General features: G+C 41.0%; 1 protein-coding gene across 1 annotated transcript in view; it reads right to left on the bottom strand.

The window, feature by feature from the left end:
• The window catches only part of MSH3 (mutS homolog 3), a 140996-nt gene that overhangs the window by 70292 nt on the left and 54539 nt on the right, over nt 1–16165 (bottom strand). Inside the window, exons 11-12 of the mRNA XM_064176566.1 lie at nt 8064–8148; nt 6836–6945 (exon numbers count right to left, since the gene is read on the bottom strand). Coding sequence (XP_064032636.1) covers nt 6836–6945; nt 8064–8148 — 195 coding nt within the window. The remainder of the gene's footprint in view (nt 1–6835; nt 6946–8063; nt 8149–16165) is intronic.

Below are 16165 nucleotides of genomic sequence, written 5' to 3'. Positions count from 1 at the left end.
CCTCTTCCCCAGGCTAAACCCCAGTTCCCTCAGCCTCTCCTCACAGGGTTTGTGTTCCAGGCCCCTCATCAGCTTTGTTGCCCTTCTCTGGACATGTTCCAGCACCTCAACATCTCTCTTGAATTGAGGGGCCCAGAACTGGACACAGGACTCAAGGTATGGCCTGACCAGTGCTGAGTACAGGGGAAGAATAACCTCCCTTGTCCTACTGGCCACACTGTTCCTGATACAGGCCAGGATGCCATTGGCTTTCTTGGCCACCTGGGCACACTGCTGGCTCATCTTCAGCTTACTATCTATCAGTACCCCCAGGTCCCCTTCCTCCTGGCTGCTCTCCAGCCACTCAGTCCCCAGCCTGTAATGCTGCTTGGGGTTACTGTGGCCAAAGTGCAGAATCCTGCACTTGGCCTTGTTAAATCTCATCCCGTTGGCCTCTGCCCACCCAGCCAGCCTGTCCAGGTCCCTCTGCAGGGCTCTCCTACCTTCCAACAGATCAACACCTGCTCCCAGCTTGGTGTCATCTGCAAACTTACTGATGCTGGACTCAATCCCCTCGTCCAGATCATCAATAAAGATAGTGAACAGGCCTGGGCCCAGCAATGATCTTTGGGGAACATCACTAGTGACTGGCTGCCAACTGGATGTGGCACCATTCACCACCACTCTCTGGGCTCTGCCCATGCTCTCTGGGCATGGAGTGCACTGTCAGCAAGTTTGTGGACAACACCAAGGTGGGTGGAGCAGCTGACACGACACACCAGAGAGTTGTGCTGCCATTCAGAGAGATTTAGACAGGCTGGAGAGCTGGGCAGGGAGAAATGTAATTAAGTTCAACAGGGGCAAATGTAGAGTTATGCACCTGGGAAAGTACAATCCCATGTATCAGTATAGGTTGGGGACTGACCTGCTGGAAAGTAGTGAAGGGGAGAAGGACTTGGGAGTCCTGGTGGATGGAAGGATGGCCATGAGCCAGCAGCATGCCCTTGTGGCCAGGAGGGACAATGCCTTTCTGGGGTGTATTGGAAGATGTATAGTTAGTAGGTTGAGGGTGACAGAGCACTGCAACAGGCTGCCCAGGGTGGCTGTGGAGTCTCCCTTTCTGGGAGATATTCAAGCACTACCTGAAAGTGTTCCAGTGTGATCTGCTCTAGGTGATCCTTCTCTGGCTGCAGGCCTGGACCAGATGATCTTTCTATGATAGTTTGCTGGATCCTCCTTTCTACCCTTCTTAAATCAGAGTTAAAGACCTTCAGGTAGTTTATTTTACTGCCCAAGTATCTCAGTTACGGGAACTAGCAAAAGTCAAACTTGAAACACTTTCCTTTAGGTCTGTACTTTGTGTATAGAAGTATAAATAAAACAGTGCTCAATACATTCTAAGTTACATGACTTAGAATATGCTATTTTTATGTTAGGAAAGACTTGTTGTTGTCAGCATCACTATAAAGGGACCGTCCTCTTCCCAGTTCTACAGAACACATCCTCAAAACAAAAGTCACAATGCATTAGTAATACTAAATTATACACTTTCTCTTCTTTAGTGGCAGATTAAGGAACTGCCTACAGTTCTGACACTGTTAAAACTACAGGCATTGTAGTAATGCTCTTGAGGTATATTCATAATAGTAATAATCTACAAGGCTTCAGTAAAAGCATCCTCAAATCCAGAACTAGAACAAATGAGCGGCAAAGGCTACCAGGCTCTCAGAAAGAAAAAAGATTAAAGGTGGAAATCATATTTGTAATGGGTAATAAAAAATTTTCATTTTTCAGACAGCAAAGCAAAGGTTACAATGTTTTTGGCAACTCTCCAAACATAAAACTTCTCTCCTTCCATGAGATTTAAATATCCGATTTAACTAGAAAAAGATCAAGTTGGTATAAACTGACTACAAACAGATGCAAGCAAGGAAGTATAGTGTTCCAACCACTGCTGTCCCATACTCATTTCTGCCAAACAGTATGCCTTGGAGGCAAAAATGTGAACCATAGCATAACAATGTTGAAATACATCAATAGGTTGGGGTGAATCTGGGGCCAAAAAGGCAAGCTCATCCTAATAAGACTTTCAGCGTTTAATCTCATGGTAACCCTTGCAGCACCCAAAAGAGGTTTAATCATCATGGTTTGACACATCAAATACTTTTTAGCTAATTAACTCTATGCTTCTGAACTTCTACTAATGGTTTGTCCTCAGCATTTCTCCACCACTCTGACATCAGAAATAGCAGCAGAGATAGCACTGGGAGTAGTGAGAAAGCCTGGATCCATGTGCTGGCTATGTCTTGCCACAGGCTCAGAGCCTTCATAAAGTGAGGAGAGGGACCTTGAGCTTCCATGTGAGATGTGCACTGTGCATTTTTTTCTTGCAAGTTCTCTGTTACAGCAGAGGCCCAAGACATTGATGAAACTTCAGATTATAACTCCTTCTGTGGCACTCTATGTTATACTGGAGGATTTAATTTTCTGCTTTGTATGTACTCCAGCAGACTAAACAACGTGCTGCTTGCAGTACACCAGAACTGACACATGCACTCCAAATTACAAATGTGAAGTTGTGTGCGTGGGAGAAGAGATGTTTTTTGTTCATTTGTTGGTTTTGGGTTTTTCTGTTGGTTGGCTCTGTTTTTTTTTCTCTTTCAACAGGCGTTGACAAGCTCAAAGCCTACTCACCCCAAGGCCTTAAGCAAGCTTGCTATGCTGGAAATTGCATAGCTTCAGAACTTTCCATTGAGGGCATTCTGCTCTCCACAATTTTTTTTTACTAAATCTCATGACATTACCTTCTGCACATCATATATTAAAAAAATCTTAAGACAGTCAACACAATACTAAAGATATTTAGGTACTTGTGGCCGTTTAAGCTATTTCAAATTATGAACAGCATCAAAAACCAGTAGATGTTCATGACACGCAGCCCCCAAACATTTTATTACATTAAGTTATGCAACCACTACAACCTAAGCTTTTAAAATTTTCCACTAGATACTCTTCTAACTTATAAACTAAACAATTTTGCAACAGAAGTGAACATTTTCCAGGTTACCTCCATTTAGATAGCAAAGTCTCTATCCTCTCCCTGGCTGCACTACTAGAAATGATACTTCATCATATCCACCCACTGACATTTAAAAGATACCCCCTTTCTCCAGGAATAAACTGCGGGGGGCATAAACAATGTCTCTTACACAATGCCCTCTATGCACATGGGCCACAGAGTTCTCTGCACTGAAATGGAGTTTCACAAATATTCCCCTATAGTGACCATAGATTGCTCGTATGATATATCTATCACTTAACTCAGTTTCTACTGTAAGCACCTAGTTACAAGCTTTAATGGCTTTACAGCCTAATCTAGTACAGAAATAATAAATGTCTATATAATTGTGCAGCTTATCCGCCTTTTGCAGTTTAAAAATTGTTGTTCAATTCCAGCCAACCTTGATGAGGTCAAGGAAGGTGTTTGTTCAGTCTCCAAAAAAAATCCCTACAACAACACTAGAAGCAACAGCTGAGCAAGGCACAGACACAAATTAATACTCAGTGAGGAGAAGGACACAGTTCTTGTTCAGTGCAGGAACAAGAATGGAAGATGCAAAGACGAGGATGGTAGGGAGTAACCATGGGTATAAGACACACTTTGCAGAGGTTAGGCTTCAGATCATCCATGTGCAGGGCAGCAACTTCCCTGTAGATCTGAGTTTGCCTAACCAGGCCTATGTTAAGCTTATCTTTCTGCCCTTCCTGTGGCTATTGAAAATACAGTGACTGTTTCACATCAACTTCAAAGGCTGCAAGATTAATTTTGCATTAAGAAAGAATTTATTTTTAAATGCTGCACTTGTACAAAACCCACAAGGATCACACCATGTTACAACACTACATCCTGAGACTTGTCCTCAGCTCTTTTGATGTTGAGTGGGATATATTACAGTTCTACTTCTTTTCCTGCTGAAACTCCACTGCCTGACAAGGAAACAGCAGATTTCATTCAGTTTAAATGTTCCAAGCAACTCATCTTTCTATTTCCTTTCCTCTCCGCTCCTCTTATAAAAGCTGAGCAAGTAGGCAAGTAGGCAAGGTGAGCTAAGAGTTCCTTAACCCAAAAAAATAAAGATGCAACTCTTACAAAACCAAATAATTTTTCCTATTTCTTCCTCAAAAACTCATTCCTCCATGACCTACACATTACCTCATCATCTCTGTATACTTATGTGAGTACGTACAACTCCCTTAGTTAAGCCTCCTTTTCTTCTGATACCACACAGGCCTAATGCTTAAAACCTCTTCTTTTAAGTCTCTAAATGTACTGCATCACCAATGACGTTGAGGTGCTGGAACGTGTCCAGAGAAGGGCAAAAAAGCTGGTGAAGGGCCTGGAACACAAACCCTGTGAGGAGAGGCTGAGGGAGCTGGGCCTGTTTAGCCTGGAGAAGAGGAGGCTCAGGGGTGACCTCATTGCTGTCTACAACTACCTGAAGGGACATGTAGCCAGGTGGGGGGTGGCCTCTTCTCCCAGGCAACCAGCAATACAACAAGCAGACACAGTCTCAAGTTGTGCGGGGGTAGGTATAGGCTGGATGTTAGGAGGAAGTTCTTGCCAGAGAGAGTGATTGGCATTGGAATGGGCTGCCCAGGGAGGTGGTGGAGGCACTGTCCCTGGAGGTGTTCAAGAAAAGCCTGGATGAGGCACTTAGTGCCATGGTCTAGCTGACTGGACAGGGCTGGGTGCTAGGTTGGCCTGGATGATCTTGGAGGTCTCTTCCAACCTGGTTGATTCTATGATTCTGTGATCTAATAGTTATCTTCAAGTTTCCCCAAATGAGCTCTGTGTACACATTCTTCCTCTATTCAACCTCGTATATGATTTCTCTCCTGGAAATTTAGTCATCATCCCAAGTAATTTTCAACTATAAGGCATAATTACACCATCTCACTTTTTGACACACCAAGGTAAAAGCACCTACCCACTGACTGGAAAAGATGCAGTACAGAAACCTTACTTCCTCTGAAAATGTCACTCCAGAAGGCACAGGTGAATTACAATTACAGAATGTTCTCTAAGTGCATTTATGCGCACTACTGGAAAAAGTGCATCAGATGTTCAGCAGTAGTAAGTACATGGAACTACAACTTTAAGAGTCAATATGGGAGAAACACAAAGAAATAAAATAGCTTTTATAGCTTCAACTGAGAGTCACTATCACCTCCCACCATGGAACATCCTGAGAAAGGAGGTTTAAAAAGTTAAGTTTCACTCTGTAGAAGTAGGAAAGAGCAGAGCAGAAAGCAAAGAAACCAAAACTGCAAACTTGTAAAGCTGGCATTGCACTGAGATCAGGGAGAACACTAAACTCAAATCACTGGTTAAGAAAGGAGGTCTGAAGTCCTCAGGCAAGCAATTTCCCTGCCTCTGTGTCTGGGTAAGAACTCTGTTTTACTGTTGAATGACATTTCACCTTCTGCAACACATATGCAAGCATTTGGAAGTGAGATGGTTAGAGGCACTTCTCAGGTCCCCATTCTCTGAGCTGCCATACAGCAGACCAGAACCTGTGTTCTGGCTCCCCCCGCTGACAGCTTCACAAACAATTCTCAGAAAGGTGTAAGATGCTTCAAGAACAGGAAAGGAAATAAACTGATTTATTTCAATTTATTTCCATAAAGCAGCCCAGAAATTCCACCTATATGCTTTTAAGGTAAACATCAGAAATATAATCAACTTCTACGAAGTCTGATACTATTTAGGATAGTTATATCAAATCCCTTTTTTTAAAGACAGACATGTATTAAAGCCATCATCAGAATGAATAAAACTATTTTCAACAAAATTAAATTATTAAATCCTTGCTAGAAATTGTAATGTGAAACAGTCTAACCAGTATGGCCTCTACAAATTAAAAAAGTTTCTAATATTCCAAATTAACATTGGCATACTGCAATATTAATTAAAAAAAATACTGTTTAATATATTTACAGAACCAGAGGGAAAAAATTAGTTTAGATAATAAAACTAAAAGTATTTGCTCTAAAGAGCTGAAGTAAACAAAGTGATGATTGAGTAAACTCTACATTGCCAATGCTTCAGGAACGTACATTCAAAGAAATAGATTCAAAACATTAAGGTGTAGGCAAAAACCACTACATGGACTCAATACTGACAATTATTGCATCATATTCAGATATAAAATGCCTGAAAAGATAAAAATAAAAAGATGGAGTCCATTTTGATATAGAGACAAGTAAAAATAAGCATGGTGGTGTTACAAAATAAAGCATTTCTAAAGCATTAATTAAAAAAGCATAGCTCAAGTGACTAAATAATCATCCCATTTCAAAACTAATAACAATAAATACTTTCATATGCTATACACTGTACACAGGGATAAAACAAACATCCACAGCTACTTCAGAACAAATTAAATGCATTAAGAATGCAAAGTCATGTGAAACAAGAAAGACATCAAACATTATCTAGGATTCTATGATTAATTGGCAAGCTTAGGAATAAAACTTCCTCCAATAGCAGGTAATCCTTACTCATTGTCTAAAAAAGGATGATGAATTAGAATAGTACCCAATCTGGTTCCTGCACAGGAATTTTTGATCTGTTTCAAGCTAACTAGCCTGAACTACTTAGATGTTCTGAGACCAAACAGAGCAGTTTAACTCTTTTGAGCATATATAAACATATAACATATACATCTTTCTCACATAATTTCCTCTGTCACCTCTACTATGGATCTCAGGCCTTCAGGAAAAATAAATATATTTGGCATACATCATACAATAATTATAAAACACAGACTTAGCCCAAGATAAAGAGCTACCTCACCTGGATTTCATGAGAGGCTGGGTTACCCATTTCTTCAATCTTCGACGTCCAAAGGAAGTTTTAGTATGATCCAAGACCCAGAGCAAACTTCCTTTTGTTTTCATATCAGTCTAAAATAATAATAATGACATCATTATTTTTAACTGAACAGTCAATGAAGTAATGAAAGGATCTTCGTTATGCCTCTTCAACATTCTGTTCGGGTTTCAGGATATAGCAACTGCATGTTCATTTTCCACTCTTGTTCAGCAGCAACACCCTGCATAAACAACCTCCAGCTGGCACAGGATACATAAGCATGGTTTTCTTTTTGAAACATGACCAGAATAAAGTAAACAAGTTAAATTAAGTCTGCCCACAAAGGTTTGTGCAGTAACCCAAAAGAAAAAAAAAAAACCCAAAACCTCACTGTAGTCATAGAATCATAGAATCAACCAGGCTGGAAGAGACCTCCCAAGATCATCCAGTCCAACCCAGCACCCAGCCCTAGCCACTCAACTAGACCATGGCACTAAGTGCCTCATCCAGGCTTTTCTTGAACACCTCCAGGGATGGTGACTCCACCACCTCCCTGGGCAGCCCATTCCAATGGCAAATCACTCTCTCTGGCAAGAACTTCCTCCTAACATCCAGCCTATACTTTCCCCAGCACAATTTGAGACTGTGTCCCCTTGTTCTACTGCTGGTTGCCTGGGAGAAGTGGCCACCCCCCATCTGGCTACAATGTCCCTTCAGGTAGTTGTAGACAGCAATGAGGTCACCCCTGAGCCTCCTCTTCTCCAAGCTAAACAACTCCAGCTCCCTCAGCCTCTCCTCATAGAGTTTGTGTTCCAGGCCCCTCACTAGCTTTGTTGCCCATCTCTGGACACCTTCCAGCACTTCAACATCTCTCTTGAACTGAGGGACCCAGAACTGGGCACAGGACTCAAGGTGTGGCCTGACCAAAGTTGAGTACAAGGGAAGAATAACCTCCCTTGTCCTACAGGCCACACTAGCCATATTACTTTACTGCAGTTGCTCAAGAAAACTTTAGGAAAGTTCTTAATCCATCTGTAGTAAAGGTCCTAACACATTCTAATAGCCATGCCTATGAAAAAAATTAATCCTGCTGGGAGTAAACCCTCTGGGTAAGATCTGCAAACCAACCTAGCTAACTTCATTGGGAGAAGTAGGCCGAAATGCTGTGAAAATCTCAGTATTTACCAAAACCAACTACACTTGTCCTTACCTGATTCTGTAAAATTTCCAGATTTTTCATTGTTGTCCCATTAATTGTCATGTACTCAGCTTCATTTGACAACTGTTTGAAACTGCTGGGGAGAGAAAGAAATTTCATATGTTCTATTTTAAAATAGGTGCAGACATAATGGTGAAGTATCACCAGGTTTCTCACATGAGAGAATTCATTAGTTGTACTTTTTTTTAATCAAGAAATTATAATCTATTCAACTAAAAAGAACTGAAGACTAATAATTTCTTTCCATTTGCTGCTTGGTAAAATAATATTTACTACTCACTTCCCAGCTTCCTACAAAGACTGACAACGATTAGAATAAAAATCTAACTCTCTTGCTACCTAAGAATTAATACTTCAAGAGTGGAACTTTTAACACAAGTCATCAAAACATATTAAAATACATTTCCCCCTTTTTTTTTTTTACTACTACTACAAATTTAAATAGACTTTTAGTGCAATTACTGAAGAAAATAAAACCAGGGTATACTAAAACTACACCATTTTATTTTTAATATTAAATAGCCATGACCTAATTACTTAATTATTTTACACTTCCTACCAGAACTGGATGAGATCAACTCAAAGGCAGTGTTCATTCAGAATCAACATTAATAATTGTATTAGCTTTACAATCATATTAGATATGAAAATTATTTAAGTCTCAGACATCCACATGTGGTAGTCAGGACTGTGAAATGAAGAGAAAGATCTTCACTAAATGCTTCTGACAAATCAAGTCATGATTGTCTAGGTTAATCATTCTGCTGACTGCCCTTTGCACAAAATCTAGGACACTATTTTTTTTTCCAGACTAAACAGAACGACTTCCTGGGTAGGAGTTAAAACTGCTTTCTTGACTTCTCACAAAATTTTTATCAGTGCATTGGATTTTAAACTCCCTGGAAGAACTCAAATGCACCAACTTTACTGTTAGGTGCAAGCAGCTGCACTGTGCTTTATTAAAAACAAAAACAGCACAGAGACTTTCAGAAACACGAAATACTGAGAGACTAATAGTATATACATATATTGTATGTTGGTGTTTGAGCCTGCTATCAAATTTGTTCCTAACAAATGGGTCAAATTAGAAGTATTTTCCACATTTTTTTCCCTAAAGAAGCAGACTAAATCAATCAAGCTCCCTCAGGAAGCTCAGTGATAGTTTGTTAGCACAGCCAGAATCACAGAATTCAACCAGGTTGGAAAAGACCTCTAGAATCATCGAGTCCAGCTTATCACCTAACCTTTCTAATTAACTAAACCATGGCACTAAGTGCCTCATCCAGTCTCCTTTTAAACACCTCCAGAAGCAGTGACTCCACAACCTTGCCAGGCAGCCCATTCCGAAGCTAAATCACTCATTCTGTGAAGAATTTCGTCTTAATGTGCAGTTTGAGACTGTGTCCTCTTGTTTGGTCACTGACTGCTGTGGGAAAAGAGACCAATTCCCACCTGGCTACACAACCTTCGTTCAGGTAGTTGTAGACAGCAATGCGATCTCCCCTGAGCCTCCTCTTCTCCAGGCTGGATAACCTCAGCTCCGTCATCCTCTCCTCGTAGGGCTGTGCTCCAGCCCCCTCACTAACCTTGGTACCCTTCTCTGGACACATTCCAGCACCTCAACATCTTTCTCAAATTGAGGGGTCAAGAACTGGACATAGTACTCAAGGTACTCAAGGTACAGGCCAGGATGCCACTGGCACTTGGCCACCTGGGCACACTGCTGGCTCATCTTCAGCCTACTATCCACCAGTACCCCCAGGTTACTTTCTGCCTGTCTGCTCTCCAGCCACTCTGTCTCCAAACTCTTGCACTGCTTGGGGTTGTTTTGGCCAAAGTGCAGAACCCAGTACTTGGCACTGTTAAAACTCACGGCACTGGATTGTATCCATGAATCCAGTCTATCTAGGTCCCTCAGCAGAGCCCTCCTGATCTCTAATACATTGGCACATGCTCCCAACTGCTTGTTGTCTGCAAACTTACTGATGCTGGACTCAATCCCCTCGTCCAGATCATCAATAAAGATATCAAACAGAACTGGGCCCAGCACTGATCCCTGGGGAACACCACTAGTGATAGCTGCCAACTGGATGTGGCACCATTCACCACCACTCTCTGTGCCCAGCTCTCCAGCCAGTTCTTGGCCCATATCAGAGTGAATCTTTCCAAGCCACAAGCTGCCAGCTTGGCCAGGAGTTTGCTATGGCAGACAGTGTCAAAGGCCTTGCTGAAGTCCAGGTAGACTACATCCACAGCCTTCCCCATGTCCACTAGGCAGGTCACCTGGTCACAGAAAGAGATCAAGTTGGTCAAGCATGACCTGCCCCTCCTAAATCCATGCTGTCTGGGTCTGATCCCCTGGCCATACTGTAGGTGCTCTGTGATTGTTCTCAGGATGATCAGCTCCATTATCTTGCATGGCACTGAGGTCAGGCTGATAGGGTTGGAATTTCCTGGGTCATACTTCCGACCCTTCTTGTGGATAGGCACCACACAGGCCAGCTTCCAGTGAGCCTACTCACAAATGTACTTATAGTCATTAGTGTGCTATCCCAACAACTAACAAGTTGTCTCCTTGCCACCTCAGAAGCAAAAGCAGCAGTATTATCCAACATACACAACATAAAGCAACAAGGCAATGCTTCCTTTTATCACCTTCAGTCACAACTGGTGATGCTAGCAAAATTTAAATAGGAATAATTTCTGCTTGGCTTCCAATCCCTGCAATCAACAACAAATTCCACCCACTCTTCCAAAACCACCTCTTCTGCACCTAGGACTTACCTAAACTGTAGTTTTGCTTTTGCTGCATTTCAGCTTGCCACTACTTGAGCCTGTGACCTCTTTACACTGCCCAAAAATGAATAGGATGCTTTGGGCTATTCCTATCATCCCTCATTCACCTATACATGAGTTTCAAGACTGCAAATTTACTGTTTCTAGTGATGCTACCCCACTTCACCTGACTTCAGAACACTTAGCAGAGAGTATATTCTGTTCACAACAGATTAAGTAGTATTGGTAATAAGGAGTGCTTAAAGACAACTAACTTTGCTCCACTGCTGACTATATTTACTCTTCTTTCAGAACTTGATAAGCTGAAGTTCCTCTCACTGCACACATTATGTTTGTTCTATACTATCCAGGTGTTTGCTCTATCTGAGTTACTCCATCCTACTATTAACCTTGGTAATGGAGAGTTTAGAGTGTATTAGTAACAGCCAAGATCAGCTGCAGTACATGCCCAACCAACAATTCCAGATGTCTCAGCATGGAACATGTTTTGCTTCCACCTCCTCATCTTCCTTCAGTTTGGGATGAGAACTTGATATAAATGAGAACAAAGACAGATTCTTTGTAGGGAATAAACAGCATAAGAAAAAAAGTTGTAAACAAATATTAAGTTGCTGCTGATTTTACAGAAAGGTGTCACAAATTCCTTGTGAGAAATGTTAATGTACTACTATCAGCAATCTCCTGGATCAGTAAAAATGACCCATCAAAATTGCTTCAACTGGATCATAATGCCAAAATGCCTTCTGCAGGTGACAGTGTGACCCAAGTTTTAAGGAACAGACTTGCAACTCTTTTGAATACTTCAACACAAAACACATGATGGAGCAAGCTGGCAAACTCAGGAACAAAGCAAAATAGGATGATGTAATCTGGCTTGAGAAAAGTGTAAAGAGGGGAAAAAAAGAAACACAAGGCTTCTTGTAAGGTTTAGGAAACTTTAAGGGCATACTCGTGAGAAAGAGGTTCCTATTCATAAACTGACTTTTCAGAGTTGAAACACACTTGTGATGAGTGTTAAAGGGTTAGTACAGTTGATTTAGGATTATAAACTACATCCTCAGACTTTGAATTCTGTGTGTTACCTGTGAAATTCAATCTTCTTGGCCATTCTGCCTCCTGACAAGCTTGCAGTGAAGGGCGCATTTTATGCTTTACTCATTCCTCCTCAGGAGATAGAATATATAATTTCATACTCAGTAACCCAGTCTCAGTGAATGCACGTTATTCAGATCAGTAGTTCTCAACCATTTCAATTCTGCCAATCTGTAAAAACTTCCCAGCAAAGCTACAAGGCATTGTATTGAAAGCATACTAAGCAGGACATTTTCTTTGCTCAATTAGCTTTCACAGTCCTCTAGAGAACATGTCTTTTAGATTTTTAAGGGTGAATAAACACAGAACAAACCTATATATTTAGACAGCAGTTGCAAGAATCCCTGTTCACCTTTAAGGTGTAAAATCAAGGCTCTCTATTTCTCAGAAGCACTAGATTTCTTTGGGTGTGAAAGACATTGACAACAGTCTAAGTAGCAAAGGATACCAGGCCCAGACTATGTTTTGTATTTAATTAACCAGATTTAAATTAACTAGTGAATATTGCCACAGGGCTAGAACTTCTGATCTAGATACCATAAGAGTCCAGACAGTCCTGGACATAAGTGACAGACATAAACATACATACACAAAATAAAATTGAGAAACACAAAACAAGGGACAAGAACAGAAATTAGCTGGGACAGATTAAGAGAAACAAAAACTATCTCCCTCATTTGAATCCTGAGTTAGTATTCTTTTTCTCCACTGAACTCACCACAAGAAGCAAGCCTCCAACCTTGTTCCACTCAAATGTTTGCCATCACTCGGGCTATATTTCCTTGCATACAGCCTCAATACTCTACAAGCTTCAAATGTCCAGACTGCAAAACATCACACCTGCTGCTCTTCTTCTGTGGTCTCAAAAGAGATAGCAAATCCTTTGCTAAGCACCTCTTAGTGTCTGAAAACCACGCCTTTCTTTTATTCAGTGTCTCGGGTTCCTGAGCTAACTTTCATAGAACGGTTAGGTTTGGAAGGGATCTCAAAAACCCTGTCTAGTTCCAACCCCCTGGCATAAGCAGGGGCACCTCCCACTAGACACCTTATGAAACAATTTCAGTGATCTTTTTCTTACAGTGAGTAAATAAGCCTATGCATCATCTTGCATCCATGATGTTTCTGACATCATTGGCATCCAAGAGATAAGAAAGCCTTATGAACACCATTCCTTCAATTCCTAGTTCCATTTCCCATAAAAAAATCAGAGATGGTAAGCTGAAGAACTTACATTTCAACTTTTCTCTTAATTTCACCTTGACAACTCCCTTCCACCACTACGATAAGGTGCAACCAAATGTTTCTTTCCTTGAATTCTTCCTTTCTTCTCTCAAAGCCACTTTAACTCTCCTCTCTCACTTCTGTCTCTGTCTTCTACCTTCAGTGCTGGTAGTTCTCCATTCCCAAAGCTACTCTCCTTAGAGAAAGACACCTGACTCTTCCATTCCCTGCATTTCTGGAAGTTCATCTATCCCTATTCAAATTCTATGTATTACTGTCTCTCTCTTTCATCTCCAATATGCTAGAAAACATGTAGGTAAAATTAAAACACAGTAAGACACATTTTCACAGCAACTGCTATGCTAATAATGGTTTTCTTTCCAAGCAAAACTGTGTATGCAGTTGCATTTGGAGACCTCTCCTGGACATGTACCAACTTCCTGTCCAATAAAACTCTCAGTACATATAGGTATTAGAAAACAATGATCTAAAAAATGTAAAGTCTATTTTTACTTGCTGCTAGAACTCTAAATGAAGTCTATAGTCATATACCAGAGTCCTGCTGTGGTAGATTTTTTTTTTAAATATTGTGCATTATTTAGGCCATTAGAAGTAAGTATGAAAGCTTGATGTAAATGTTAAAATAAAACTTGCTTCCTCTCCACTAAACCAGATCCCTCATCACTTAAGCGATATTTCATGACTCAATATTACACGGAGCTGGAATCTTTTTTAGCTGGGAGAAGGTGGTACAGAAGTGTAAGGATTTTTTTTTCATCCTTCCTATCACATAGGTATTTTTCAATCAGATCTGTGTCACCTACGTTAATAAACTGAAAACTACCTCACAACTCTGACTCCGTGCTCACTGATTCATCAGTATATGCTCAGTGACCTGAATTCTCTAGGAATTTTTAATTGCTTCACAGTGCAATGGAAGTATTTCTCTGTTTTCTGAGGAATCACATAAGGTGCATGAGCCTGGTACATGCTTATAAAGCTTTCACTTTTCAGTATTTAGATATTATTTCACTGCCATTAGGAAAAACAATGAAGTTGAGTTTACCTCAGCATTTGGCTTACCATTTCAATGCATGACAAAGACTAAAGTCATCAAGCAGAATTCAGTATCAGGTAGTCAAAACAGCAAAAGTTTCAGAAATAAATATAGCAGAATTCAAGCTGCTGAGCAGAGGAACAAAGTTATCTCTAGGAATGTATTTTATTTCTACATAGCCTATCGACACTATTCAAAATAGTTCACTGCCTTCCACTCAGTACTTACACATTCAAGTAATGTCCATGGAAACAACCCCAAATAGGCAAATGTGAAGCCTAAGATTTAGTGCTTTTCCTTCCCAGCATGCAATTATACTTCATTTCAAGATGCAGCTATTACAAATGTGACTGCTGCTACAGAAGCCTTCACATAATGATGTTTCTCCTCTGCTAATCCATTACTTCCATGTAAGAGACGGATACTGCATTTCCCCCATCAACTATATCCCAGAGCTCTGATACTTGCCCATAGGCTTATATTCCCCCAAAGCTAAACAGCTAGAAGGCCTACATAGCAGTGTTAGGTTTATGGTTATCCCAGATAATCTCAAAGTTTTTTTCCAGCCTAGAAGATTATATGAAAGAACATTCATGTAATGTCTGACTGCATATAAGGCACTGTGACAACAGTAATCTACAACTGTTACAATGGAATAGCACTTCCTTGGAGTACACTTTCTTCAGAAAGTCTCACAAGATTTTTTTCTGGCCACTCAAGCATTAAAAAACAACAACAACAAACGCCACACAACTCAAACTCAACAAAAACAAAGAAGCCAACCAAGTGGGGACACCACAGATTAGCACCTCATCTTTGGATGAGGCAAAGTAGATGTCTTAGAGGATGTCAGGATTCTTTAGTCATTAGGCCTAGAAGCTCAGCAAACATTGTCATGGTTTAGACACAGCCAGCAGCTGAGTCCCATGCAGCTGCTCACACACTGCCCTCCACCCCTGCTGGGATCAGAAGAAAACATTGGAAGAGAAATACAAACCCACCTGCATTGTGGTAAGGAGAGTTTAACAGAACAATAAAAAAAATGGAATGAACAACAGGAATAAAGTTAATATTAATGAAGTAATATATACTGAGTGATATAAAACCAATTCAGTTCAAATTTTATGCTGGGCACAAAAAAAAAAAAAAAGAATCATTGTGGCAATCCTCTCCCACCCTCAGCCTCACAATCATTGCATTATTTCAATTGTTATCTATCTACAAAGTCTGATACTAAATCACTTCCCTTAACACAGCAGCTCCACATCTTTTAAACTCCTCCCTGGAGAGCTTATTCCAGTGTTTGAGAACCCTTTCAGTGAATAAGTTTCTTCCAATATCCAATTTAAATCTCCTCTTGAGGCCATTTCCTCTCATTCTGTCACTTGTTACTATGGAGAAGTGACCAACCCCCGCCTCAGTACAGCCTGCTTTCAGCTGTAGAGAGGAATAAGGCCTCCCCTCAGCCTCCTCTTCTCCAAACTAAACAACCTCAACCACTTCTTGTAAGTCTTGTCCTCCAGATCCTTCACCAGTTTTGAGGGGCACGTCCAAAGAAAGAAAACAATATCCTCCCTGGAGTGAGTGGCCTAAAACTGAACCCATTATTCAAGGTGCAGCCTCACCAGTGCCAAGTACAGGAGCATAGATCACCACCCTGTTCCTACTGGCCACACTGTTCCTGGTCCAGGTCAGGATGCTGCTGGCCTAATTGGCCACCTGTGCATACTCTGGGCTCATGTTCAGGTGGCTGTCAACCAGCACCCCATGGCCTTTTCTGCAGACACCTTTCCAGCCATTCTGCTGTAACATTGCCTTGGGTTGCTGTGACCCAAGGGCAGAATCTGGCACTTGGCCTTGTTAAACCAAATTAACCTGGGGCCATCAACCCAGACTGTCCAGATCTCTCTGTATACCTTCCTACCCT

The sequence above is a fragment of the Pogoniulus pusillus genome, chromosome Z (assembly GCF_015220805.1).
Source record: "Pogoniulus pusillus isolate bPogPus1 chromosome Z, bPogPus1.pri, whole genome shotgun sequence".
NCBI classification, from domain to species: domain Eukaryota; kingdom Metazoa; phylum Chordata; class Aves; order Piciformes; family Lybiidae; genus Pogoniulus; species Pogoniulus pusillus.
The sequence above is the reverse complement of the archived record's forward strand: the minus strand, read 5'-3'. Positions and strand labels throughout refer to the sequence as shown.